The sequence below is a fragment of the Falco peregrinus genome, chromosome 2 (assembly GCF_023634155.1).
Source record: "Falco peregrinus isolate bFalPer1 chromosome 2, bFalPer1.pri, whole genome shotgun sequence".
Lineage (NCBI taxonomy): Eukaryota > Metazoa > Chordata > Aves > Falconiformes > Falconidae > Falco > Falco peregrinus.
In genome coordinates, this window is record NC_073722.1 from 19,984,179 (window position 1) to 20,008,916 (window position 24,738).

At 48.1% G+C, this 24,738-nt stretch overlaps 1 protein-coding gene across 6 annotated transcripts in view; it reads left to right on the plus strand.

The window, feature by feature from the left end:
• Positions 1 to 24,738, plus strand: part of NDNF (neuron derived neurotrophic factor) — a 42,902-nt gene that overhangs the window by 7,919 nt on the left and 10,245 nt on the right. For 2 of the 6 annotated variants that reach the window (XM_055796542.1, XM_055796544.1), the window contains 4 exons: positions 742 to 4,498; positions 4,578 to 4,733; positions 4,863 to 5,141; positions 8,741 to 8,807. In XM_055796542.1, coding sequence (XP_055652517.1) covers positions 8,788 to 8,807 — 20 coding nt within the window. In that variant the 5' untranslated portion in view covers positions 742 to 4,498; positions 4,578 to 4,733; positions 4,863 to 5,141; positions 8,741 to 8,787. Of the gene's footprint in view, positions 1 to 16; positions 4,499 to 4,577; positions 4,734 to 4,862; positions 5,142 to 8,435; positions 8,808 to 10,255; positions 10,450 to 24,738 lie in introns of those variants that run through there. The other 4 variants (XM_027794955.2, XM_055796545.1, XM_005243136.3 and 1 more) reach the window with 4 other exon arrangements.

The following is a 24,738-nucleotide window of genomic DNA, read 5'->3' on the forward strand; positions in this document are numbered from 1 at the left end:
AATAAAGTCATTGCTGTACAGACTCGTCTGTGCTCTGGGGATCATAAACTTCTTCAAACAACTGCATATGTGACTTTATGCTGGGAAGGAGCTTTATTGACTCTAGAGAGAGCAAGCACGTAAAATGCAGAGCATTTGTAATCCAGATCCAGGCCAATTTAGAGGAGATCTGTAATGTTATCAATAAAGCAGGAGAAGGCTATAAATTAGCACATGATAAACGCATTGATGGGCTGGCAACTAATCTAGACAATGCATTGAAATGGTGTTATTGATGCCAGGCTGAAGTTGGCACAGCTGAGTGCTTTGACACTGGTCTTCCCTTGATTTGGCAATGGGATTTTTGCGGACATGGTCACCACCATCCTGATGGTTTCACAGAGAAGCCACGCTATCTTCTTTGGAAAAGTGGGGCATAATAATCAGCACTTGAGGATGCTGCCTTGTCTGCATTGTGCCAGACCTTTACTGAAGTGGCATTGCATTACTGTGGCTAAGCTGTAGCTGGTGTTAATGTTGACTCCCTCTTCAGTTCACCAACATCCCATTTCTTTCTTAGCAGGAGTAAAATATCATTTGAAAACGAATGTGCTGCATCTTTTCCTGCTTTCAAAGATTATTGTGGTGATGGGGAAAATAAGTGGCTTCTAAGCTGTACGTTTCCTATTTGGCTTTTGCTTGGTTTTAAAATGCTTTGGTTTTAAAATGCTGTTTCCTTTCCCTTCCTCTTTGCTGAGCCAGCATTCACAAATCTTAGAAAGAAACCCTGCCCCCTTGAAAGACCCGTTCTCTCAGCAACACTGAGGATATTGCCAGGTAGGAGATGTCCTTATTCTTTTGGGGACTTGTCATCAACTGTTGGTTGCACGTGAAGGTGTTGCATGTCTTTGCCCTCTCTGACCATGTTAGCTGGTTAGCACTGTGCAGATCCTCTGTGTACAGTGTGGAGTGCTTTCCCAGGGGGTATGTTTGCCACAGGGACCTCCTTTTCCAAGTTTGGATTCCGTCCCCAGAAACATAAGAAAAAACAGAAGAGCTACACGTGGACCCCAGGATAAAGTAGATTCCAGTGAGAAACTTGGGGATTGTGTAATTTTTACCTATGTGTTTCTTGTATTCAGTTTAAGAGTTTTTTAAGCAGTGCTCTCAGTAACATTCCTTAGAGCCTTCCGGCACAGCAAGCTCTGGTGTTTACAGACAATAAATGCCTGTTCTGTGTAGAGGGGTGGGAGAAGAAATTGGGGTTGGAAAATATTTCATTGGCTTGTATGAAAAACCTTAAAGCTGGTGCTGAGAAAAAAATAATTATCTTTAAGTAAGCAATTAGATTTGGAGTACTAACACCCCAAAAGTATTTCCAGCCAGTTAGTTCAGGGGTGCTCTTTCCACTCGGACTCTGACTTAGTTGAGACTCTGTGTTCCTCCAGCTGGCGTTTTGAAAATGAGAGGAAAGATGAAAGAAATTTATCCTGCCAATTCCTCCGTGGTCCTTACGGTAGTAAGCTCATCTGCACAGATTTCTTAATGTCTTGAGGCAAGCTCTCCCATGGGCTTTCCTGAAGACCACACACAGACTTTCAATTCTCTTGCGTTTTTTCTGTTAATTGCCCATCTTCTAACAAGCAGTCCTTGTGCTTATCAAGGGTCACAAATAACTTCTTTTGAATAGCTCTGATGTGCTTAGCTACAAGGAAATTGTAAATAGAAAGCTCTCTGTTGTGCCTTTTGCTCCTCACAACATATGAATACTATGAAAAAACAGACAAACTGGTCGGGCGTGTTGACTGCACACACACATCTGAGGCTATGTGTGAGCCCTTCACAGAGCCATATGAGTCCTGCAACCCTGCCCAATTTGTGGAGGCTCCTACCAGAGACAACACAGTGAGTGCTTCTGAAGGCAAGTTACGTGCATTCCCACATGCTGTATTCTTTAGTCAGAGACAAATTCCTGCTTTTATATAAGATGTTGGTTTTTAAGCTTTGCATAATTGTGTTCTGCATCATTTTGATCTTGTGTGTTTTAAAATTTTGCTTTCCTGGCCAATGCAATTTATTACAATTAACTTTTAATCTTCTGTATTGGTCTTGATCGTCTATTCACTTGAGATGGGAAACAATTATAGATCTTTGAAATAGATGTCCTACTTAGACTCAGCAAAATATCTTTAACAGCATAATAAGAGAGGTTTGAAAATTATAGTAACAACCTAATGTGCAAACTTGGGAACTCTGTTCCTGAGCTGTGCTGTCTGCCATTGATACAGCTGGGTGCAATAACTGGAAAAGGTACTGAGGAATCAGGGTTCCTGTTGCTGGTTTGCTGTGTGACCAGAAACCAGACACACCTGGCTCAGTTTGTTGTGTAAAGACAGTCACCTAGTACCGTCTGAGATGCCACTGGGTATCCAATACATTGGCAGATATGGTACAGGGCAACTGGGAGGCTCATACCCTTCCGTACCAAAAGCTATGGCCAAACAGGAGCCCCAGAGATATCTCAAAGGGTGTTAGGTGCCTCTCTTCAGGAAACTGAAGTAGCTTTTGGTCTCCCTGTGTCTTGTTTTCTCCGTCAGTAAAGACTGTGATGCTGGTTGCGCAGGGATGTTGTAAGGCTTGACATCGAAAAATGCATTTAAGACAACTTCGTAGGTTATTTTCAGAATACAGAAAGTCAGAGACTTTCCTCTGCAAGAGCTGAATGGCCGGCAGGGTGAGCTTTCGGTTAGTTGTGCTGTCTGAACACACGGCCAAGGTGGACCAAATCAAGACCAGCTCTGCGGCAGAGTGCTGACGCTGGTCGGCTGGTCCTGTCAGCTCTCGTTGGAGGGGTTTGTAACTCTGGGTTTGACCCTGAGGACCAAAATCGGTCCCCCGCAGTAAGTTATGGCTGAAATCCCCACGCGTCGTTGGGGCACCTGAATTTGTGGCCCTGGGGGGGCTGGATGCATGCTTCGACGTTTTGGGAAAGTCCACCAGATGGAGCTCTTGTTTGAGGGATAAAGCTCTGGCAGGCTCTGCAGAAGCTGAGAAAAGAGGAGATAGACTTCGTTTTTCTTGCATTGTTTCACGTAACGGGGTTGAATTGAGCAAGCCTGACTTCCCAAGCGCTTGCTTTTAACAGGAAACGATTGATGCTAAAGATGCGGAAAAAGGAAATGTACATTTGCAGCTAGAAGCGCTTGAAGCTTTCACTGATGTTTTCATTTTCTTCTTTTGCAGAAATGTTTTAGCATTTGCTCCCTCAAACATTTCTGTCCCTTAGTATGCTTCCCATATTTAATTAGAATAATTGCACCCCTTAGCTATTAAACCCATATAAAATCAAAGCACCAGAAAACTTGCTTAATGGTTTAGAGGAGAAAAACCACATACAATTGCAGCGTGAGAGGGAAAAGTATCCAACCTTAAACTTAGTTATCTAAAAGACAGCTAATAAAACTTCGGAGCGTGACCAAGAAAGCAGAATTAAGCGTGCCTTAGTCTGTTTTCTGAAAGATGTAATCTGTGAGTTCAGAAGTCCAGCTACATGCCATTGCCACCAGGACCGTACTCATTTGGTATGCATGTCACCTCTCAGATTTGTGCCTCAAAAGCTTTGAAAAACACATTTTTAGAAGCAGTGTAAACACCCCAGCTCTAAGGACATTCTGCTTGTCTTCAACATGAGTAGTACGAGCACCGATGAGATTTGGCCCCTGCTCCACACAACGTGAGGTAGTAATAAGCCACGTTCTTCGTGGAAAGCAAAATGAATGGATAGCACTAATTTCACCTCCTAATGAGGCAGACAAGTCATTGCAGCCCACCTCTGTTCTTTGTAACACAACGTAGCCATCTTGACACAGCATCAGGGATGTCCTGGGGGTAACATAAAGCTGAATTTGACTCACTTGCTATCGGATTTATTTTAAGCTCCACCAAAAAACATGTTTATACCGATTGGCCTTGAGCTTCAGACAACGCAAAGCAGGCCTACTGCCTCATGCCACGGGATTTCTTGGTTTGTGAGATGAAACACAGTCAGATGATCTTTCATTCTAAATCATGTAGGATGAGCTTCCCTTCAATAATGCCTTTAGAAGAACCATTTTATAGGTTGCCTCCCCACTCTTGTTGCCTGGAGCTCTCCTCCGCTCTGTAATTGAATGCCAGCACACAAAACATCACTGGGAATCGCTGGGTGCTACTGGATATACGTGGATACGAAAAAAGCAGCATATGTGAGTTAATGTAGCTGGATGTGTACTTTTAAGTGCGGTGTGGTGGCTAGTTGTAGTTTTACAGTAGCCAGATGTTGCGCCATGCTCGATTTAACCTCTTTTTGTATTGTTACAGCCCATAGTGCAGACTTTGAAAATAGATGAACTTGAAACCTGGGGCTCCCCGGAGGAGAGAGGTTAAGAGTTCGTTTTCTTGTTGGTCCTTCTCAGTAATTACAGAGAATCAAATCTTAGTTCTGAAACATTTCAGATTCTCTCAGCAATGGTGTCATCTGGTGAGTGACTGACAATTCCCTTTTCCTCATTCTTTCTCAGTGGTTTCTATTAAATAAATCGCGTATTCTGATTTCCTAGGGATCACGGGTATCTGCTGATTAAATACACTCAGTGGCATGGGTCAGCGCTTACTCACGGCTATTCTGTCAAGAGAGCGTGATGCTTACTGCAGACAGCAACGTTATGGGCAAATATGTGCATAAACAATGTAGATGTACAAGAATACTAAGAATTGTGAGCATCTTCCTGTTACACTCAGCTTGGCATCATCTGGGAAAGTCCAAAGGGAAAAATGTCATGAGGGTGATTTGGGTGTTTCTGCTGAGCAGAGTTTGTAATATCTTCTTTTCTTCTTGTAATTAGTTAACCAGAAGGGAAGAAGTCTCAATCTTGAAGTGGGAGCTGAGGATATTGAAGGCTGGTCATCACCTTGAGGGAGAAAGGAGAAGAAGAGGAAAAGGAGGTTGATGCCATGGATTTTTCAGTGGCTTGGAGGGAATTAGGACACTGCAAGCTCCCCTGGTCTGTCCTGGGTGCAAGCAAATCCTTCTCAGTCAGCTGCCATCAGATAAACCCAAAATCAGCTCTTCAGATTGGTTCTAGTTCTCTGCCACGGACATTACAATCTTTTGTATTCCACAGGTAAGCACTTAGAGTTCTCAAATTGGCCCTAAACATTGCAATTAGTACTTTGGCACTGAGGTTTTACGAGGAGCAGAATGTCCTCTTTGTCCAGACGTGTGCAGAAGCTGTATGTATAGCTGAACTTCAGGGCACGTGAAGCATTAAATGCCAAAAAAAAAAAAAAAGTTATTGTTTAGTTTTAGGTACCGTTTTTGAACGGCTGATTCTTATTGCCAAGGGAAGAATTTGTCGCTCCGTTGTCTGAGCATGTAATACTGTGGTCAAAAATAGTGACTTGAATAAATACTTTGCGGCGACATGTCAAAAAATTCTTCTTTGAAGACAGCAATATAATGAGAACCTAGATCTGGGCTGTGTCTATAGGAACACCTAGTCACATAAGAATGAAAGGGGGTGTGTTCTAGATCGAACTTCATAATACGTCTAATTATCATACCATTCTCCTTTATTAAGTTCATTTGCTTTAATTAGAGGAACAGATATTTTGCATCAGAGTTTAAGGGGTCTATGGCACACTTGAGATTCAATCAATGGTTTGTTAACAGTTTTATCTAGAAAGTAGATTAGATTATTTAAATTATGCAAAGTAGTATCCTTTTTCATTTCTCAGTAGAATAAAGTTATGATTAAGAAATAACGCTTGGAGCATGAGAGCTTTGCTTGTCATTATTTTTCACACCCAGATTTGAGATTTTACAGTGAATTTGTTCATCTCTAATCTGGTTTTATAATATTATATCAAATTTGGTGAAATAAAACAAGTGCTACAGTAGTGTATATATTTTAGATTTGTGTTTTTATTTTTGGGCTGTTGGAGCAAAAAGTCTTGTTAATTAGTTCATAAAACAGTAGGATTAAAAAGAATACACTGGAGGTGTAAAACAGTCAACACCAAGAGAGTTTAAAGATTAGCTTAATAAATAAAACGTAATTGGATAAAATAGGCAAGTAATGAGTTAAAGGCAGCCCAAATGTGTAATTTCTTGGGGTCAGTGGCAATCCTCAGTTTACACCACAGCTGGGTAAGGCCTAGAGGGCACGTAACAGGGCGTAGTGAAATGGTATTAACCACTCCCTGCTGTTGTGGTGTCTTGTTTTATCCTTCTCCCACCAGCACTTTTAAGTAATGCAGGAGGAATATTGGGTTAAATCACAAGCTGCACACCAACTGCGGCACCTGCTTTTGATTTTTCTCAAGATAGGGTAAAGAAAATGTCCCTTATTGGAACAAGAAGCTGTAACTGAGGCTAGAAGGGAGCCAGCAGAATGCTTGCAGGATGCTCAAACCATCCCGCTGCGGGTTGCAGTAGCTCCGGGTTTTCAGTGGAAGTGCGTTGGGCGCAGTGCCCCTTGCCTGCCTGCCTGGGCTGTGCTTGGTGAAGCTGCAGTGCGCGCGGGGAAGATGTTCTTGTAGGCTTGTGCTTTGCCTAGCCCTGAAAGGCTGTCATCTCTCATGCAGGTCACTGCTTCAAGCAGCACCCGCTTGCAGCCTAACAGGCAGAAGAAAAACGTACTCAGATGAAACCTGTGGCTCAGCCTCAGGCAAGCAAAACCCAATAAGCAACATCAGCGTTTCTACTGAAAGCAGGAGCATCATCTCTGTGCTTGCAGGAAATAATTTTGGGTTTATCGCTTACCTGCATGCTGTCGCTGCTTGGACTCCACCTGGGCATGCATGTGTTCCTCAGCAGCAGCTACTGAGCCAGATGCTTCCTGGATGCCTCTCGAGGCCCCTGCTGCCCAGCCAGTTCCTCTTCTGAGAGAGTGAGCACTGTGTGGTGCTGCATAACTAAAACCTATCATGGTCTACAAGGCATAATTGATTAAGTCCAGTTTAGCATCTCTGTTTCTGAGATTAATAAATAACGATACCATTTACCTAGCAGCAAATATTAATTGATGGTTTACTGATAACAAATCCTCAGATCTGCATCACATACAAGAACCAGATAATTGGGTGAAAAAAATTATATATACATGCAATTAAACACACACATGCAAGCACACAGAGTGTCATCTGTCCTCCACACCAAATGCACAGCAGCATTGGGTGCTCAAATTTGCAATGAATTATTTATATGATGAATTATCCCTCTTTCTCTCCTCCTAGAATATCCAATTGCCCATTTCCATTTTTGTTTCAGAAGGATTTATTATTCAGATTTATTCACTGTTTAGCTTATTAAACATTTCCTCCTCTTTTTCTCCATAATATATAACACGCATCTTGTTTTCTGGTAGCACCTATCCCTCTGCTCTAAATAGGGTCTGCCAGTGTGGTGAAACCGTGAACAGTGCAATTGTTACCCAGACAGTTTACACTCACATTTGTGAATCAATTACATATGTTCCAAATTTTGGATATGTATTTGCTCACTTATGTCAAAAGGGTTTCAGCCCCCAAGTAAAATCATCCACAGACAAAGATTGGGACTGCATGGGAATGAATAGTTTGGTTCTCACCAGTATTTAGCGTGTAGCTTTTGAAATTGCACCCATTTTTGCTGGTAAAACTCCATTCCCTGGAAGCCTTTGAGAGGGTGGAAGGAGAAGATGAGTGCCTAGAACCAAGTCATTTAGAGGTTTGCTGGTCTTCTCCCCTTTGGTTTCTCAGTTTTGCCACATTGGCATAAGGAACAGCGTTTTAGAGTCAGACTTGTCGCCCTGGGTGTTGCACGCTGCCACGCCTGGGACCTGTTCCTGCAAAGACTGTACGAACACAAGTCATCTCTGGGTGCAGGGGGTAGCATTGCAATGCCAGTTTCCTAGGTGCTGGGGTAGTACCTGGGACAGTTAAATGCATTTAAAAGGGATCACCTACCCACAAGAATTTTCTGTATTTTGGGCTTTCGTTGTTTGGTTTCCATTTAACTGGCTGCCCTAGTACCTTCCAGGCATTCACGTAATTTTCAGCACTTGAAATCCACCTTCCATACCTGTGTTTAATATTTTTGTACCTTATAAATTTTGAGAACAGTGAATCTTGTTCTGAAAGTGTTTTTAACTGTTCCTTTGGCTGGGAGTCAATCTGTGCTACGCTTTAAATCACGATAGAGATTTACAGTTGTGATAGAGGTGGAGCTGCAAGCATCCGAAAGAAGAGTTATCTGTGTGCGGAGGAGTCGGTGTTCACATACCTCAGTAAATAATATCCCCGGGATGTCATCTTGCTTCCCCTGAAATCACAAACAGTAATACCCTCTAAGAACAATAGCACTAAAACTGTCCTCGGGTTAAAAATAATCGGTTTGCCTGTGTGTGAAGCGCACAGTCTCAAGAGCTCTTTGGCTGGGTAGCAATATTTTACCTCTAATGACCTCAAACGGGAGCCAGCCATTTTTGCAGGCTCTACAGAATACTGTTGTGCCACGAGTCATACCCGAAGGTAGCTGCCTGCCTTCACCTGAGCCCATCCCTCCCTGCTGGCTCTGCACACTCCAAAGGCTTGGGGAAAAACTAGTCAGGATGCACTGGGTTTTCTTTGCTAATTTTGGCTTTCTTAATTAGGCAGATTCTCCCTGTTTCGGATGATTGTGTCTTCTGCAGCAGAAGAGGAGCACGTGTAGTTTGCTGAGATTTTTTTATTTTTTATTGAGGTGTTGCAGTTGGAGGCGAACGATCTTCTAGAAAGGAAGAAGTCGGGATGCTGTGTGCGCATACCAGGTATTTTTAGGTTCTCCTTAAACATGCATAAATTAATTCTAAACTTCTGTGTCTTTCCTCCCTTCCCCAAACTCCTGCCCTTGAGCCTATTTGAAAACGATAAATAGAGTTGTGAATATGTAAAAACAGCGATATGAAAACAGAAGGATAACCGGGTGGGGATTCCCATGGGACTTCTTTTCTTAATGGTGTGGGGTTTTCAGTGAACTTAAATTTAATTTTTGAGCAGACCCTTGGGTGAAGTGCTCGCTGGCTTGCGGCGAGCGACCCAGCTGCTCTGTGAGTTAAGGGAGCGGGAGGTAAGTGGCAGTAACTAATGGCAATTAGCAGAGGTCTGGACAGCTACGTGTCCCTGAAGACATGAGCTCTTTTGGGGGCTGTGTCTTCACCCTACAGAATATGACGATTTGCATCCCTCCGCTGAGGCTTCGCTGTCAGATCGGTGCGGCAGGCTTGTCAAGGAAGGAGGTTTTATTTTATTTTTGCCCTCCCAGTCTGTTGAAGCAGTGGGGAAGGAAGGATTACCTTCAGGGAAATTGCCCATCAGCTGCCGTTGGTAGTAACTTGTTTAATGCTTAAGTAGCACTTGACGGTTTTATGACTGATGTGCCAAAAGAGAAAGAAAAGGGGAGAGGGTATGGTTTTTCAATGGCAAAGGGTCCTTTCTGCCTTTTCGTTGCAGCTTGCAGGTAATAGGAAAACGCCGACGAAAGCTGCCTCTGATCAAAACCGAGCGAGGGAGGTTGGCAAGGGGTCGCGTACGCGGCTGCGAGACGCATTTGCTAACTTGCAGGAGGGCTTAATAAATCCCATTTCTCCCGCATCCTTGACCGCTCTCCCGCCGCCGCAGGGATGTTAGGCAGCATTCCCGCCGCCCCATCCCCTCCAAGCAGCGGCTGCGGGCAAAGGAGGAGCGGGCGCGCTGCCCCCAACTCCGCCCGCTGCCCCCCCAGCCGCCCCGTCCCGGCCGCGGGGCAGGGTAACGCTCCCAAGATGGATGGTGAGCGGCTGCTCGCAGCGCGGCGCGGCGGCGGCGGCGGGCGCGGCACAAAGCCGGGCGGCCGGGCCGGGGCCGGGGCCGGGCCGGGGCCGGGGGCAGCGCGGGGCGGGGACCCCCGGGGCCGGGGGCAGCGCGGGGCTCCCCGCGGGCCCGCCCCTGCGCGGAGCGGCGCGGTGGCGGGGCGGGGCGGCCGCACCCGCGGGGCACCCCCTGCCCGCCCGCCCCGGCGGCAGCAGCGAGACGCGCCGCCGCTCCGCGCCGCTCCGCGCCCCTCCGGCAAACTTTTGCCGGCGCTCAGCGCCGCGCCGCTCCTGCCGGGAGGCGAGGCCGGGGCCGTGCCCTCGCCCCGGGCGGCGCAGGGGGCCTGGGGGGGGCTCCCGGCTGCTTCTCCCCGCGTTTTATTGTTTTTCCTTTTTTTTTTTTTTTTTTTTTTGTCCGCGGGGAGGGGTGGGGAAGGGAAGGGGTTATAAAGCGCGAAGGGACGTGCGTGACACAGTCCCTGCTGCAGCCTGTCCCCGCCGGAGCCGGGTGTTAGGTAAACACCCACCCCCCTAAACAAAAAAAAAAAGCTTCCCTCCCCCCCCCCCGCCTCCGCGGGAGGGACGGGACGGGACGGGACGAGACGGGACTGGACGCCGCAAGGTAAGCCACCGGGCCGGGGAGCGGGGCCGCCGCGCAGCCCCCCGCTGCTGCTTGCCGTCGGGCTGGCTGGACCCCCACCCCGGCTGCGGGACCCCCGGGTGCAGCGAGCGGCCAGCCCGGCGCGGTCCCTCCAGGCGCGGCTGCAGCGCCGAGTCGCCGGCCGGCATCGCGCTCCGCCGCTGCCGCGGGATGCAGCCGGCCGGACCTCGCCCCCTCCCGGTCCCCTCTCGCCCCTGGCAGCTTTGGGGCTTCTCCCCCCCCCCCGGTCCCTGCTCTCAGCCCGCGGCGGCCGGTGCCCCGCAGCTTGGGCTGCCGCCGGGAGCCCTGGCTTGTTCTCCGGCGGCTGGGTGCCAGGCAGGCAACGGCTCCGGCCCCGCCAGCATCCTACCTTGTTTGCGGTCGGAAAAGAGAAAAACCCACCAAAGCGGCTACCAAAGAGAAGTAGATGGAAAACTCAGCGCTGGGCTGTAAGTGCTGAGATTTGCTAGGCGCAGCTCGGGTCATGTTTTTATTTCGACAGCGCAGAGACAATGGCTCCGACGCATTGTTTAATCACTTGCAGATAGAACTTTCATGGATTTAAACCTTCACAGTTAAAGGCTAGTGCAGGTTTTTGAAAAGTGGTGACTCTCTGAACGTTTTTGTTCTGGCTGTATTTAAAGCTTGGGTGGTAACACGCCCCGATTCCCGGGACCGGTGAGCTTGGTGCCAGGGATGAGCGTGATCCTGTCTGTGCCGCGCTGCCCAGGGCTGCTCTGGAAATCATCCCGGTGGACGTTTCTGTGGGCAAGGCAGCCTCTGCAAGGGTGGTTTCAGCGAGCGGCTGGCAAAGCTTGTAGCGTCCCTTGGACTTGCCCTCCCCACCAACGGATCTGGTTAGCATCTAGTTACAATCTTTAATTAAAACACTTAAACAGTATTACTGTTCTGGTGGCTTGCCTGAGCTGCAGGAGGTGAGCTCAGAGAGGAGGCGAGGTCCCCAGCGTAAATCCACCGCTCTCCCTGGCCTGGCTGGCTGTTTGCGAGCAGATGCCTGTGACACAAGTGTGGCACCAGTGCTCTGCTGGAGCATCCTACAGTCAGGCTGCGTTGGCAGCCTCGTCTAGCACTGTCTTACAGCTGGTTCCCAGCCTAGGTGCTCCGATTTTATACTTGGTCAAGCTGGTAGAGTTGTGTCTGTGTAGAACTGGAAGAGGCGAGAGCGATTTGAGGGTGAATTCCTCCCTGGGCGGTTGGCAGTGAGTGATTTATACGCCAGTGACCCCGGCAAGGCACTGCTGGCTTGGCCGTAACCTGGTTTCCGTAAAAATAGCGCTTGGGTGTTGGACGTCGTCAGCACCCTTGGCCGTGCTGTAAGGGAGCAGGGGGGAAAACTTCGTGATTCTGTTCAGCCTACTTTGAAAATCGCTGATTCTTAGCTATTTTAGGAATGGCATTTCAGATTGCTTCTTGTCAGGAATGCCTCATCCTCCCAGCCTCGCTCTCCAACCTCATAGCAAAATGCATACCTGCGAGAGGAGAGCTGCCGAGGTCAGCTTTCTGGTACCACTAAAAATCTCTGGGAATACTTAGAGTAACGTTTAGAATGTAAAACTTGTTAATATTTGAAGGAGGAGAGGACATTTTAAAACACCGAGAGATTTTATGTTCTAGTTTGACCATTAGAAATGTCATGAAGCAGGAACGTGCAGCAGTGCACCACGTGTGGGTACTGTAGGCATGTATTTGGGGTCCTGTGGCTGTGTTTTGTCCTGTTGCAAGGAGAGTGATTACCTGTTCCTTGGGGACTGACTTTCTGTGTCAGCAGATAATGAGCCCCCCCTAATTTGAAAGAGCTTTATCATATGTCTGAAAAATTCCTTTAGCCTTGTTACGTTTCTGCGATGAGAATTGCGGGTGCATCACGCTGGCCTTGTTTCTGCGTGGCCCCAGACAGAAAACCCATTGATTTTTCTGCTGTGGAGGGTGGGTGCTACAGAGTGTCATCGCAGCCCTGCCAGTGAGGTGACACAGTGCACAGACATGCTGTGCTCTGCAGTGCCTGTGAGAGATGCTGGCTGCTCCCTGGCATGAGCCACACCTGGCATGCATGTGATGTGCTGCTGGCGTCATCAGCCAGTGTGTTACCTCATACCCCAGCCCCCCGGGGAAGTTTGGGCTTTGGAGATCAGATGCGCAGTTTGAGAGGGAATTTGAACACCGCGTGGGGTGCTGGTCCCACAGAGATTATACAGGCCCTTTTTAGTTTTAAGAAGATTGTCACAGAGGTGAGGCAGAGCTGCACAGGATCGCCCTGCGTGCCTGTTTTGTTGTGGATGACTATTTCGGAAACACCAAGGAAAAGCATTTAGGTTTCCCCAATGTTTATAAATACAATATGGTGCAAACTGTCAAGCAAGCTGTTCAAAATCACGTAACGCCTGTGTTGCCTTCCCTGTTCGGCTCGAATGCCTTCACCACATACTCGGCGTTCATCTGACGTTTAAAGCTCCCGGCACGCAGCTCTGGTCCATCTGCCGCGGTTGTTCCAGCGTGCCTCCCCTCCTCCCGCAAGCTGGGCTGGGGATGCGGCAGTGCGGGCAGGGTCGGTGCCGCCGCTCCGCTTGCCCCACGACCTGCTCCTTGGAGCCCTGGCCCTCCTTTGGTACCACGCTGCTCTCAGCTGGCTCCACGAGAGCCCAGCCCGGGCTGCCCCGAAGCATCCTGGCTTGCAACCGAAACTGCACGTAGGGGCAGAAATGGCATCTTCAAATGCGCTTTGTCCTCCTTAGAAGTCCCTGAAAATGAAGGCATAGACCCCGCTCTGGGGAGATGCCCTGAGAGCTGAAGCTGGCGGTGGGTGGGTTAATGGGGCCGGGGGAGCAGGGGCTCACCTTGGCTGTGCAAGGTGGTTTCAAGCCTCCAGCCACGTAGTTGTCTTATGCTCCCCGTCCTGCAGCTTTGGTAGGGCTGGATGAAGCCTGTTCGTTAGGCATTCTTCTCTGAAGTGTACTAGGGTCTTTGGCCTTAATATATATAAAAAGATGAGATGTTTATTAAACTCAGACTCTGCTTTTTCTTCTGTGCTTTATGGTCTGAAAGGCCGGTAATGAACAGTTTATTATATAGAAATCCTGATTTATTTCTTCAAATGGTTACATTTCAAGCTGGTACCAAACAGTTTTGTAGGAGACCACCTTTTATGCTTCCCATGGCAGTTTAAAAGATTGCTAGAAAAATAATCCAGAATCTAAGTAGGTTTGGATAAAGGCAAACCAGGACTGTACATCAGGGTATGTGGCGCTTTTACGCAGCAAAGCGGCGGATTTTACCACAGAACATCTGGGTACTGGCTTTGGTTACAGCACAGATTTTAGTGGGATAACAAGTCTTGTTTGGCTTCGCGTTCATTTTGAAGTCACTAAACTTTATACGAATAATAAAACTGTAAGCCCATTACTTCACTGTTTTCAAGGGGCTATTTCAATCCTCCTTCAGGGTCTTGCATCTTTCTGGAGCTGGTTTTGTTTTATTTTACTAAGTGGATATTTATCTTTTCAGTCCCCGGTTTGCTTTCGCGGGAGGCAGATTTACTAATTTGTACGGATGGACACACCAGAGATGGCAGGTTTCCATTCGACCTTGCCGAATGTGCACGTTTTCTGCATTAAGGCCAGTCTAATGAAAACTGCACGTTTCTCGTTCAGTGCATTCAAAGGGGCTGATGTTATTAACGTGGAAGACTATATAGCTGCTCTGGGCTACCAGTTCAACCGCTCGTGAGAGTTGAAATAACGGGGGAGGTTTTGCTCTCTTCCTCTCTTTTGATTATGAACTGCAGAGGAGAAGGGTAGTCCTGATTGAAGGGGAGAAGGGCGTGCTCCTTCCGTAAGAAAACAAGTTTGCAAGCCCTTACAAAAGGGTGCGCATACTGGTGGGAATGCCCAGCATCGAGGGTGATAACCTTGACTGATTGTATATCAAGAGATACGTGTTTGGAATACGAGGCTTCTGTGAGACTAACGTTTGCGGAGAACCCGGTGTGATACTGAATGCTGTTGATCTCTCTGTGTTGGCATCACTGACTGTACAGGCGGGAGCGAAAGGAGAGTAAATCAGAATTATGTTGAAGGACAGATGGTGTCTTGGGTAAGACCAGTGAGAAGGGACTTGAGTAACTGCTTGAGCTTTGCTAACTAACAGGCGGTGCAGTGAGTGAGCATCACCTTGGAGAAAAGGCAGAGTGCAGAAGCTGTGTTCCCCACTCTTTGTTTTACGTCGTGACTGAGGATACACCACTTCGGTGACAAAAATCTTCATTATATCAAACAGGGATAGTTTCTGCTCAAGAAGGCTCAAATAAGCTAATACTTATGGACGGATGGAAGGAGCTTTGAAGGCTGAGGAGATGTTATGTTTGAAAACTTTAACAAGATGTCATTAAGAGAGGAAGTGTTTTCCCTTAAATCAGGAAATGGGTCAGGGTAATAAATCATAACTCCAGGAGAATGTACTTAAAGCTGGAAATAAATTAAGAGGGAGTGAGAGAGTAAATATTAAAAAGAAGTCTGTTCTTTCAGAATTAATTTTCTCCTTTGCAGTATGTGAGGACACCCACTGAATGGGAGAAAGATAAATGTTAACACAGAGCTGTAACAGGAACCAGCGGAAAAATCTCGTGACTGCGTAGATGGCTTTGATTGCACACTGGGGAGCCCATCAGTTGTGCGGGACACGTCAGAAGCAGGCGAAGTGTCATCATTGTTGGTCCATGTGCGAGATAGCTGATACTGTAACTTCACCAAAAACGTGCCAGTCTTCTGGGGGACATTTTACAGGGTGGGTTTTAAATGCTGTTCGAGAAATCGGCCTTATGAGTGGTCTGAGAACCCAGCCCCCAGTCCACAACTGCTTCACTAAAGGAAAATAGACTTGAGCTACCAGAGGGATGCAGGTGAATCCTGCGCCGAGTGTCTTCCACTGGGCTGTGTCATTCCACCGGGGCGGGGGCGAGTGCACAGGTAACTGCAGCGTTGTCAGCATTTCTCAGATTGCCCAAGATCACCCAGGGTTGTTCAGCTTTTGGCCTGAATCGGGACCGCTCTGGTTTTAGGGTAATTAAATTCAGTAGTTGGAGAGATGTTTGTTGCTCGCGTGACAGCTGAGATAAGAAGCAGTGGGTACTTATTGCGAGCACCTGGAATTCTGAAAAACAAAAGGCAATAATTTATCGCTCCTACTTCATTCTCCCCTCCACGGGTCCGGATATGAGTGCCCCTCCAGCGTGACCCTCGCACGCTCACAACGTGACACACCACCGAGTCCAACACTTCCCCTGTGATTTACAGGGGAAAGGCATTGTTTGCCTAATTGAGCGTATTTCTTTTTATTTTAAATTTAAGGAAAAGGAACCTTAAAGGATTTGAAACTTTATTAGGGTGTGAGAAAAATGATGCTTTTTATCTTTCTCAATTTTAACTTGCTCAGTACCAAAATAGAGCAGCGCTAGACCAGCTGCCGCTCCTGCTGCAGAGGCTGGTGGGGAGATGGGTGGGAGGCGCGACGGCATCACAGGTTCTTCACACGCATCAGCAGGGATTGTTAAACAGGGTGGATGGTTTTTACAAAGCAACCAGAATATTGTGAAGACGTGAGCGCACTCTCTTTCCCTCTCTTGCTACTTTGTTTAGGTGTGGCAGATTTACTGCTAATTTGTTTATAGTCAAACAGTCTAAACGTGTCTCAGCATTTTGAAATCCAGAAACCTGATGCAAATCAAGCAGTTTACAGATCGGGATGATGATGGTGTGGGAAAGCCAAGTGTCTCGGAGCTGCCAGCTGGTCTCTGGATGCGAAGGAAAACATCAGTGAGCAGTGTTAACGATTTCTAGTCCCCTTTCTCTTCCTTTGGCTATTCCCTTTGGGGTTTTTCTCCTGGGTAAGAATTACTTACTTGAGTATGATTTGTAGGACTAATAGGATCTTATCCTTATTTGGGGAAGACCCTAGGGTCTCTCTCAAACTCATTTTTCAATAATGAGAAATAATGAATAAAAACCTAATAGTCCTAGGGGGCATTAAAGGTACAATTTTGCAGGGAAGATTTAACGTTAGTCAATTAAAACTTTTATAATCCTGTTATAGTACAATAGTTGAAAAAAAATCATACTAGGGAAAATAAGTAGGTTTAAAGACCCTTTCTCATCATGTGAACAAGTCTAACTGAATTTAACATTTTCATTAAGCAGGCATTTTAAAGCGAGAGTATAAGACATCTCTTGCAAGTGTGTGATAGCAGGGCAGCAGGCTCAGGGAACGACATGTGCTATGTTAATTTACGGAGCACATCCTAATTCCCACTCATTTAAAATAAAGCAGTTGCAAAGCATTTATAAGATCCAGGCAATTAGGACTTTAATGAGAAAATGCAAAATTCATACATGTCACATAACGTGAGATTTACTTCCAGTTGGACAAAACATGCTTTGGTCTCAGCCTTTTGCTCACTGGCTTCATGGCTGTCCCCACTCGGCACGATGGGCTTGGCGTGGTTTTCTTCACCCAGGGACTCTGCAGACACTGGCTCGCAGCCCTCAGTGAAATGTGCACGTGGGGAGAGAGGCTGGAGCTGGGGGCATCGTCCCCGCAGGCAGAGCCCCCTGCCCGGCTCCAGCCCAGACCTTTTGGGCCTGCTGAAATGCCTTGAGGGGTCAAAGCACCAAAGAACAGATACTTTTTTTTTTTTATTTGTAGCTTTTTGGTTTTTACAATGCAGTATTAATGGTGATGTTGATATGACACTTATGGTCCTTTAGCAGTAACTTTCATCCAAGGATCTCGGAGCCATTCCCAGTCACTAGCAAAGGGACACCTCTGGAAGGCAGCACTGGGTCTCGCACCACAGCTCTCACCACGTCTTCTCTCTTTGGGAAAGGAAATGTCCTTGGCACGTGTTTCAGCCATCTCTGAATGCAGAAATTGTTCTTTCCCCTCCGTCTTTCCCCTCTGTCTTTCCCCTCCGTCTTTCCCCTCCGTCTTTCCCCTCCGTCTTTCCCCTCCGTCTTTCCCCTCCGTCTTTCCCCTCCGTCTTTCCCCTCCGTCTTTCCCCTCCGTCTTTCCCCTCCGTCTTTCCCCTCCGTCTTTCCCCTCCGTCTTTCCCCTCCGTCTTTCCCCTCCGTCTTTCCCCTCCGTCTTTCCCCTCCGTCTTTCCCCTCCGTCTTTCCCCTCCGTCTTTCCCCTCCGTCTTTCCCCTCCGTCTTTCCCCTCCGTCTTTCCCCTCCGTCTTTCCCCTCCGTCTTTCCCCTCCGTCTTTCCCCTCCGTCTTTCCCCTCCGTCTTTCCCCTCCGTCTTTCCCCTCCGTCTTTCCCCTCCGTCTTTCCCCTCCGTCTTTCCCCTCCGTCTTTCCCCTCCGTCTTTCCCCTCCGTCTTTCCCCTCCGTCTTTCCCCTCCGTCTTTCCCCTCCGTCTTTCCCCTCCGTCTTTCCCCTCCGTCTTTCCCCTCCGTCTTTCCCCTCCGTCTTTCCCCTCCGTCTTTCCCCTCCGTCTTTCCCCTCCGTCTTTCCCCTCCGTCTTTCCCCTCCGTCTTTCCCCTCCGTCTTTCCCCTCCGTCTTTCCCCTCCGTCTTTCCCCTCCGTCTTTCCCCTCCGTCTTTCCCCTCCGTCTTTCCCCTCCGTCTTTCCCCTCCGTCTTTCCCCTCCGTCTTTCCCCTCCGTCTTTCCCCTCCGTCTTTCCCCTCCGTCTTTCCCCTCCGTCTTTCCCCTCCGTCTTTCCCCTCCGTCTTTCCCCTCCGTCTTTCCCCTCCGTCTTTCCCCTCCGTCTTTCCCCTCCGTCTTTCCCCTCCGTCTTTCCCCTCCGTCTTTCCCCTCCGTCTTTCCCCTCCGTCTTTCCCCTCCGTCTTTCCCCTCCGTCTTTCCCCTCCGTCTTTCCCCTCCGTCTTTCCCCTCCGTCTTTCCCCTCCGTCTTTCCCCTCCGTCTTTCCCCTCCGTCTTTCCCCTCCGTCTTTCCCCTCCGTCTTTCCCCTCCGTCTTTCCCCTCCGTCTTTCCCCTCCGTCTTTCCCCTCCGTCTTTCCCCTCCGTCTTTCCCCTCCGTCTTTCCCCTCCGTCTTTCCCCTCCGTCTTTCCCCTCCGTCTTTCCCCTCCGTCTTTCCCCTCCGTCTTTCCCCTCCGTCTTTCCCCTCCGTCTTTCCCCTCCGTCTTTCCCCTCCGTCTTTCCCCTCCGTCTTTCCCCTCCGTCTTTCCCCTCCGTCTTTCCCCTCCGTCTTTCCCCTCCGTCTTTCCCCTCCGTCTTTCCCCTCCGTCTTTCCCCTCCGTCTTTCCCCTCCGTCTTTCCCCTCCGTCTTTCCCCTCCGTCTTTCCCCTCCGTCTTTCCCCTCCGTCTTTCCCCTCCGTCTTTCCCCTCCGTCTTTCCCCTCCGTCTTTCCCCTCCGTCTTTCCCCTCCGTCTTTCCCCTCCGTCTTTCCCCTCCGTCTTTCCCCTCCGTCTTTCCCCTTCTGTCAGCCAGGGATGTATGGTTACCATCAGAAGGCTTGAAGGTTCTGGGGTTGTTTGGATGTTCGCTCACCCATGACAGCCTGACCTACCTGCCTGTCCACTGTTGTTCGCAGTAACTAGATGAAGGACTAGCCTTTTGCCTGCCAGCCTGGACAAATAAACACTGGCCCAGCAGTAGAGTGGAGCTGAAACCGACCCCTTCAATAATCTGATTTCGGAGACTGCTTATCACAGCTCTACAGTTGACCCTGGCAGGTTTGAAACTCTTAGGGTACGTCCCTTCAGAGCGCCTATCTTTTTCCCCTTGGGAAAGACTTTTCAGCTTAGTCAAGCACAAGTCCACTGCTTAGAAAACCCAAGAAGTGTTAGAAGGCCACCTTGAAGACTGGCAGCTCCCAAACATGCTCCTATCCTGCCTTGGTATGATGGACTGGTGGCTGGCGAGCTGTGGTTGGATTTGTAGTGTCTTGTAACCTCTTCAGAGAGATGCACATGCTGGCTCCTCGTGGCCATGCTTCACTGTCTCTCTGGGCACGTACCATTTTGCCCTTTGGAGACGAATCCCTTCTCCATCGAATGGCTCCTTAGCCCTGGGGAGGTCCAGTGGTGCTGCGTGAGCAGTGCCCGCCGAGCGGCTCAGGATGCGGGCTGCGTTACGGCCATGGCTCCTCCAGCATCTGGCCGTGCTTGTCCCGAATCTTTCGTCCATTTCTGTGAGAGCCTTGAGTAACCCCAGGAGCCACCCCAGCACCACCTGGGCGCTCTCCTCCAGTGAGGGTCCGCACTCCCTCGCAGGCATGGGGCGGGCTTGCTGCTGTCATTTGTCCCAGTGACTGGTGGGAGGGTTAGGAAGGAAATGGGGGCCGCAGCCTCCACGCAGGGATCTGGGCAGGGTGAATCTCACCCACCGCGCTGTGGGAAGGTCGGGCTGTTGGGTGAAGCAGACGTTTGGATTTTCTCTGGAGGCAGTGGGAAGTGTCAGGCACCACAGGGGATTACCTCAGGTAGCTGCATCGAGAAATTCTGGGCAGCTAATACCGCCCACTAACAATTTTCATTAATTTACTGAGTGGCCCTCTATGGGAATCTGTGTCTTTCTTAAAGCAGGATGTTAAGGAAATAAGTGGTGGTAGGCAAAACGTAGCCAGTGTGAGTGTTCCTGCTTTTCCTCATCACTATCCACGTAGCGTACAGACGTGAGCATGCGAAAGCGGTGATTTTCGGAGTGACACGCAGGAGAAGTGGTGAGGCTGGTCATCCTCCCTGTGATGTGGTTCACTTGCAATGGGCCGTCATTGGCTCTCGGCCACCGCAGCCTCTGAGGAAGCCACCAGAGCTAATGGTGTGACTAAGAAATTGTGTGTGCTGCTTTCTAGGACAGTGCGGACCAGCATGGGGGACAATACCCACACGGGGTCTTGGCAAGTCTTGGCGGCTGTAACTGTGGCTGAGGTCTGCCAGCTCTAATGCTGAGCACACTGGTAGAAATATGTAAATAGCAATATCTTTAGCACTACATTTGATACTTTCCATTTTCAAGCACTTGACAATTGTTTACATATTTTCAGCAACCCTCTTCAAACTAGGGAAAACGAGACACAGCATCTGTGAATTGCCGTGATACGTAACAAATCATTATCAGAGAGCACCTGGAGGGTTCATTAAGGACTTTTAAGGCCTGACATTTCTTTTGCATGCCTTTAAAGCTGAAGGCAGTTAATATTAAAAGTCAATGTGTTTTTGGACAGTAAGCTCAATCAGAAAAAAATGGATTCTGATGGTGATTAAGGAATTGGAAAGTCTGGGCGGTCACCTATCAGTGTAACATGTATTACTGTCATCATAACTAATATGGGCTAGACTTAATTCGGTAGATTTAAGTCTAATAATATTACACATTACATAATAAGTCTAATAAAATTACAGGTTTTTTTTAAGTCATAGTTTTTTTGAAGTTAGCTGAGGATTTGGGTTACATGATTCAGGTGTAACTAAAAGCAACACCAGGGTAAGACTTAAAAAATAAAGGAAAACAGAATAAAAGAGAAATAACTTTTTTCCCTCTGTTCATATAAATTATCTTTTCTTCTTGTCCCATATCTAGTTAACTATGGGTGTTCCTGGATGGAAAAAAACTAGAATCCAACTTACAATTGGAGTTGGTGCCAGATGCCTCTAGAGTTTCTGTTTGAGTTCATGTTGCTCTGTCTTTGCTCCAAGATATCCACTGCCACTGCGGGACATGGTCCTGGCAGCAGCGCAGAGATGCGGTCACTTCCCTGGGGGTCGGAGAATCACCTCCTGGGCGTGAGCACCCTAACAGGGGTTGTTAGCCATTCTTCCAGCTGCCAGAGGGCTTTCTGGAGAGCTGCTGCTGTTACTCTCCTTGCTATCGCAGGCATCACCGGTCATTACTGGTTAGCCTGGAAGCACTGAGGAACCCTAGGCAGTGAAAGGGAAGATATGGTAAAATTGCAAATGAGAATTTCTGAGTAGCTGTTGCAGGAAAACTGTGCGCAGAGGTATGGAAGTGGGTAGGAATACTAATGTGCTGGGGCTGGCTGTGGTTTGTAATCCTGCGTACACGTGTGGTGGTGTTCCCGACGCTGAAGAAAACTGTGTGGCTGATGGAAGCTTAGGGAATCGGCCTCCGTGCACTGAAAAGCGTTTCAAAGTAGCCAGCAGATTTCCTTTTTTTAATCACCTACCAAAAAGCAGAAGGGAAGAAGTGCATAAGCGATTCCAGCACACTCACAGCACAGCTTTCCACAGAACGTGAGCATTCTGGTTGACACCAGAGCTGCCGGCGGCTCGGCTTCCCCCCGCGGCTGCCCTGCAAGTTGTGCCGGTGACCCGGAGCCCCTTCGCTGTCGCTGCTTCCCCCGCAGCTCCTGGCCCTGTGTGAGCCCTTGATTTTCTCCCCTTTAACAAACACGTTGCTGGCCGCAGGCAGCTGCCAGCCGAGTGGTGTTCCCCAGGCCTAGGAATGGCTCAAGCAACTTTAACTCCTTCGGTAGCTAATGCAGTTAATGACTTTGGTTTTATATTTTGGTGTTTTCCAAAGGTCTTTCTGACCTCCAGCTGTAAGCCCCGGCAGTTTGAGGATGTGATTGCAGGATGCATGGACCCTGGTTCTGTTCCTGCTCTTTATCATACCCTGATGCTTCAGTTATCCCTGTCCCTCGTGGGTTTTGGCAAGGGCACTTGCTCATAATGTCATTCAGAAGTATTCCAGAGAAACAGTGGGAAACTCTACCAACGTGCTTGTGTTGGTTGTAATTTGTAATTGTTCGTTATGTTCCTCCCCACTAATCCCTGTGCTGCAATTCATTGTGGAGAGACAGTACCATACACTCAGAGAGCTGTGCTGAAGGCAGAATGACTTGGCTGAGGAAAGTAGCTATTGTTTTATGATTAAAGGAAGGGATTATATTGGGATTTCCTTGAACAAGGAAAGTCGCTGCCCCACTTTTATTGCTTGTAACAAGAGGATAATAATTACTCTCCATTATAAAACACCTCCAGAACTTGCAATGAAACACTTGTGGAGCTGCGTGGCATTCAGGGTTGGTTATCTTAAATGGCCTGGAGTTGTGCAAACTAAGATTTCTCTGCCTTACCTTATTTCTCCTGCTGGGGCTCAACCCCTACTGAGACTATGGAAAAAAGTCACTTCCCTGAGTTGGGCGTGAGATTTTCCTCTGGCAGAGCCGGTACCGCTCACCTGTTTGGTGATGCTTGCCCTCTCCAGGAGCGACGTCCAGCCACCCTGGGGATTTTGTACGGGCTTAGGAGGATGAGCAGGTATGACAGAAAGGACCCAGGCCAGCCCGTGCCCGAGTGGCCAAGGGAAGTGGTGGAGCTCGGTGCAGGGGGCCAGCCGGCAGCTGGCTGCCACCCAGTGCTCCAGCACATCCCTTCTTCCCCTGCCGCTGCCACCCCCTCGCAAGCAGAGGTACAAGAGAACAACTGAGCATTGTACCAGAGGTCGCTGGGGACTCGCTGTTTGTTTGGTTTTGACACTCACCGCTGAGTCACATGGGTCGAGATGGCTGTGAAGGAGAGAAGCACTGGTATGTGGTCTCTGATTAAAAAAAGAAAAACTACGAGGCATTTCCTCAAGTGTCCCAAATGGCATCTCCTGGCTCAGCTGGTTTTTGAAGCATCCAGCTACGGCCAGCTCGAGGATGGTGATTTCCATGTGATCAGAGTTGAATCTGTTTCCACTAAAAGTGGAAAAATAAATAAGGCTCATCTTAGAAACAAAATAGTCCATGTAAAATTTGGTTTCTGATACCATATCTCCCGGAGTATGTTTGCTTTTCAACATGTCTAATTTGAGACAGCTCTGCATTTTACAGTGTAACCCCTTCAGACTTAGCCTCTTTCCTATTTTGTAGTCTGTTGTCACTGTTGTTCGTTAGGATTTAGTGGAAATGTACCCTCATTTCTTCATACTTTCTTATTTTTATAGTTGGCTTTTTTATCCCGTGCGACTGTGATTTGCTTTGCTAAAACAGTGCTCCCAGCAAAGGAAAATTAAGGACTGAATTAGAATTGCAAGAGGCTGTCGTTTAATCCACAGATTACTGACACGGTGGACCCTGAGTGCTTCAAAGGCACCATTATAGTCCATCGTGTCCGTGCGTACTTAGGGAGCTTTAATCCATGGATTACAGGTCTGTAAATGCTCCTGCCCTCCCAGTTACAGCGGGTTCTGCCAACAGGAGCTGCCATGTCAAGCTGGCCGCAGTGCTACACAAAAATACGTCTCTGGCAAATGCATGGAGACAGCAATCCACTCCTGCATCCCTGTTGGGGCTGCATCCCTAGCCCCCACCCCCCTGCTCTGTAGGGAAAGGTTTTGGGCTGGTGCACACCTCCGGCGAGGGGCTGGCTGGGGCTGGGGCTGGCTGAGCTCCTGGCTCGGCTCCTGGCTACTGCAGCCCTGCACAGCCCATGCTTTTTCCCAGGCACGAGGCAGGACCGGACAACAAGATTTCAAGAGTGCTGGTTTTAACAAGAAAACAAGCCACCAAAACCACCCAAATAAAAAGCATACCAAACATTTTCCAGATCCTTTAGGGAATAGTAATATTAAATAGAAGGCCTTCGCTTTTCCCCTCTGGTCTCCCCCTAAACAAACTGAGCAGCTCCCAGTAACTACTTAAAATTTTTCCTTGTTTGCACGTTAAAAATAACTAATTGTATTACTGTCGAAATTGCTGGGTGCTTTTAAGCTCCTGTGTGGCTGAGGCGATAACTCTGCATGCTGAGGTACATGCATTTGTGTTATATATCTTTGGAAATGAAGTGTATAATGGAAAAGCTCACAGCCTCTTTACTTGCGGCGTTCCTATAATAAGTCAAAGAAGTCACACAGTGCCCTTTTATTTCCGAAGCGGGACTTAAATCACGTCAATAAATCTACAGCCTTATTAAGAGATGCAGCATGGGTAATGTAAACAACCAAAAAAAAAAAAAATCCCAACACACCAGAGTTTAAAAATAGGACAGAAGGAGGAAAAAAAGTTAACCATCCATACAATAAAAAGAGAAGAAATGTAACACAAAAGCACTGTGGCGGGCAGCGCCTTGAAATTATCCTCAGTAAATTACAGTCATGCACTTCCCACTCTGTAATTAAACATTAGAGTTCATTTATTCCAGATACATTTGCTTGGGGTAAACTCAGATCTTTTGATTTGTTATTGTAAATCCTTTACAGGTCTCTGTGACCTGCAGACAGTTGAGAAGCAAAGCAAATGATTTCCATAGATCAAGGCACTTGAAGATGACTTGTGAACAGTCCTGGCGTTGC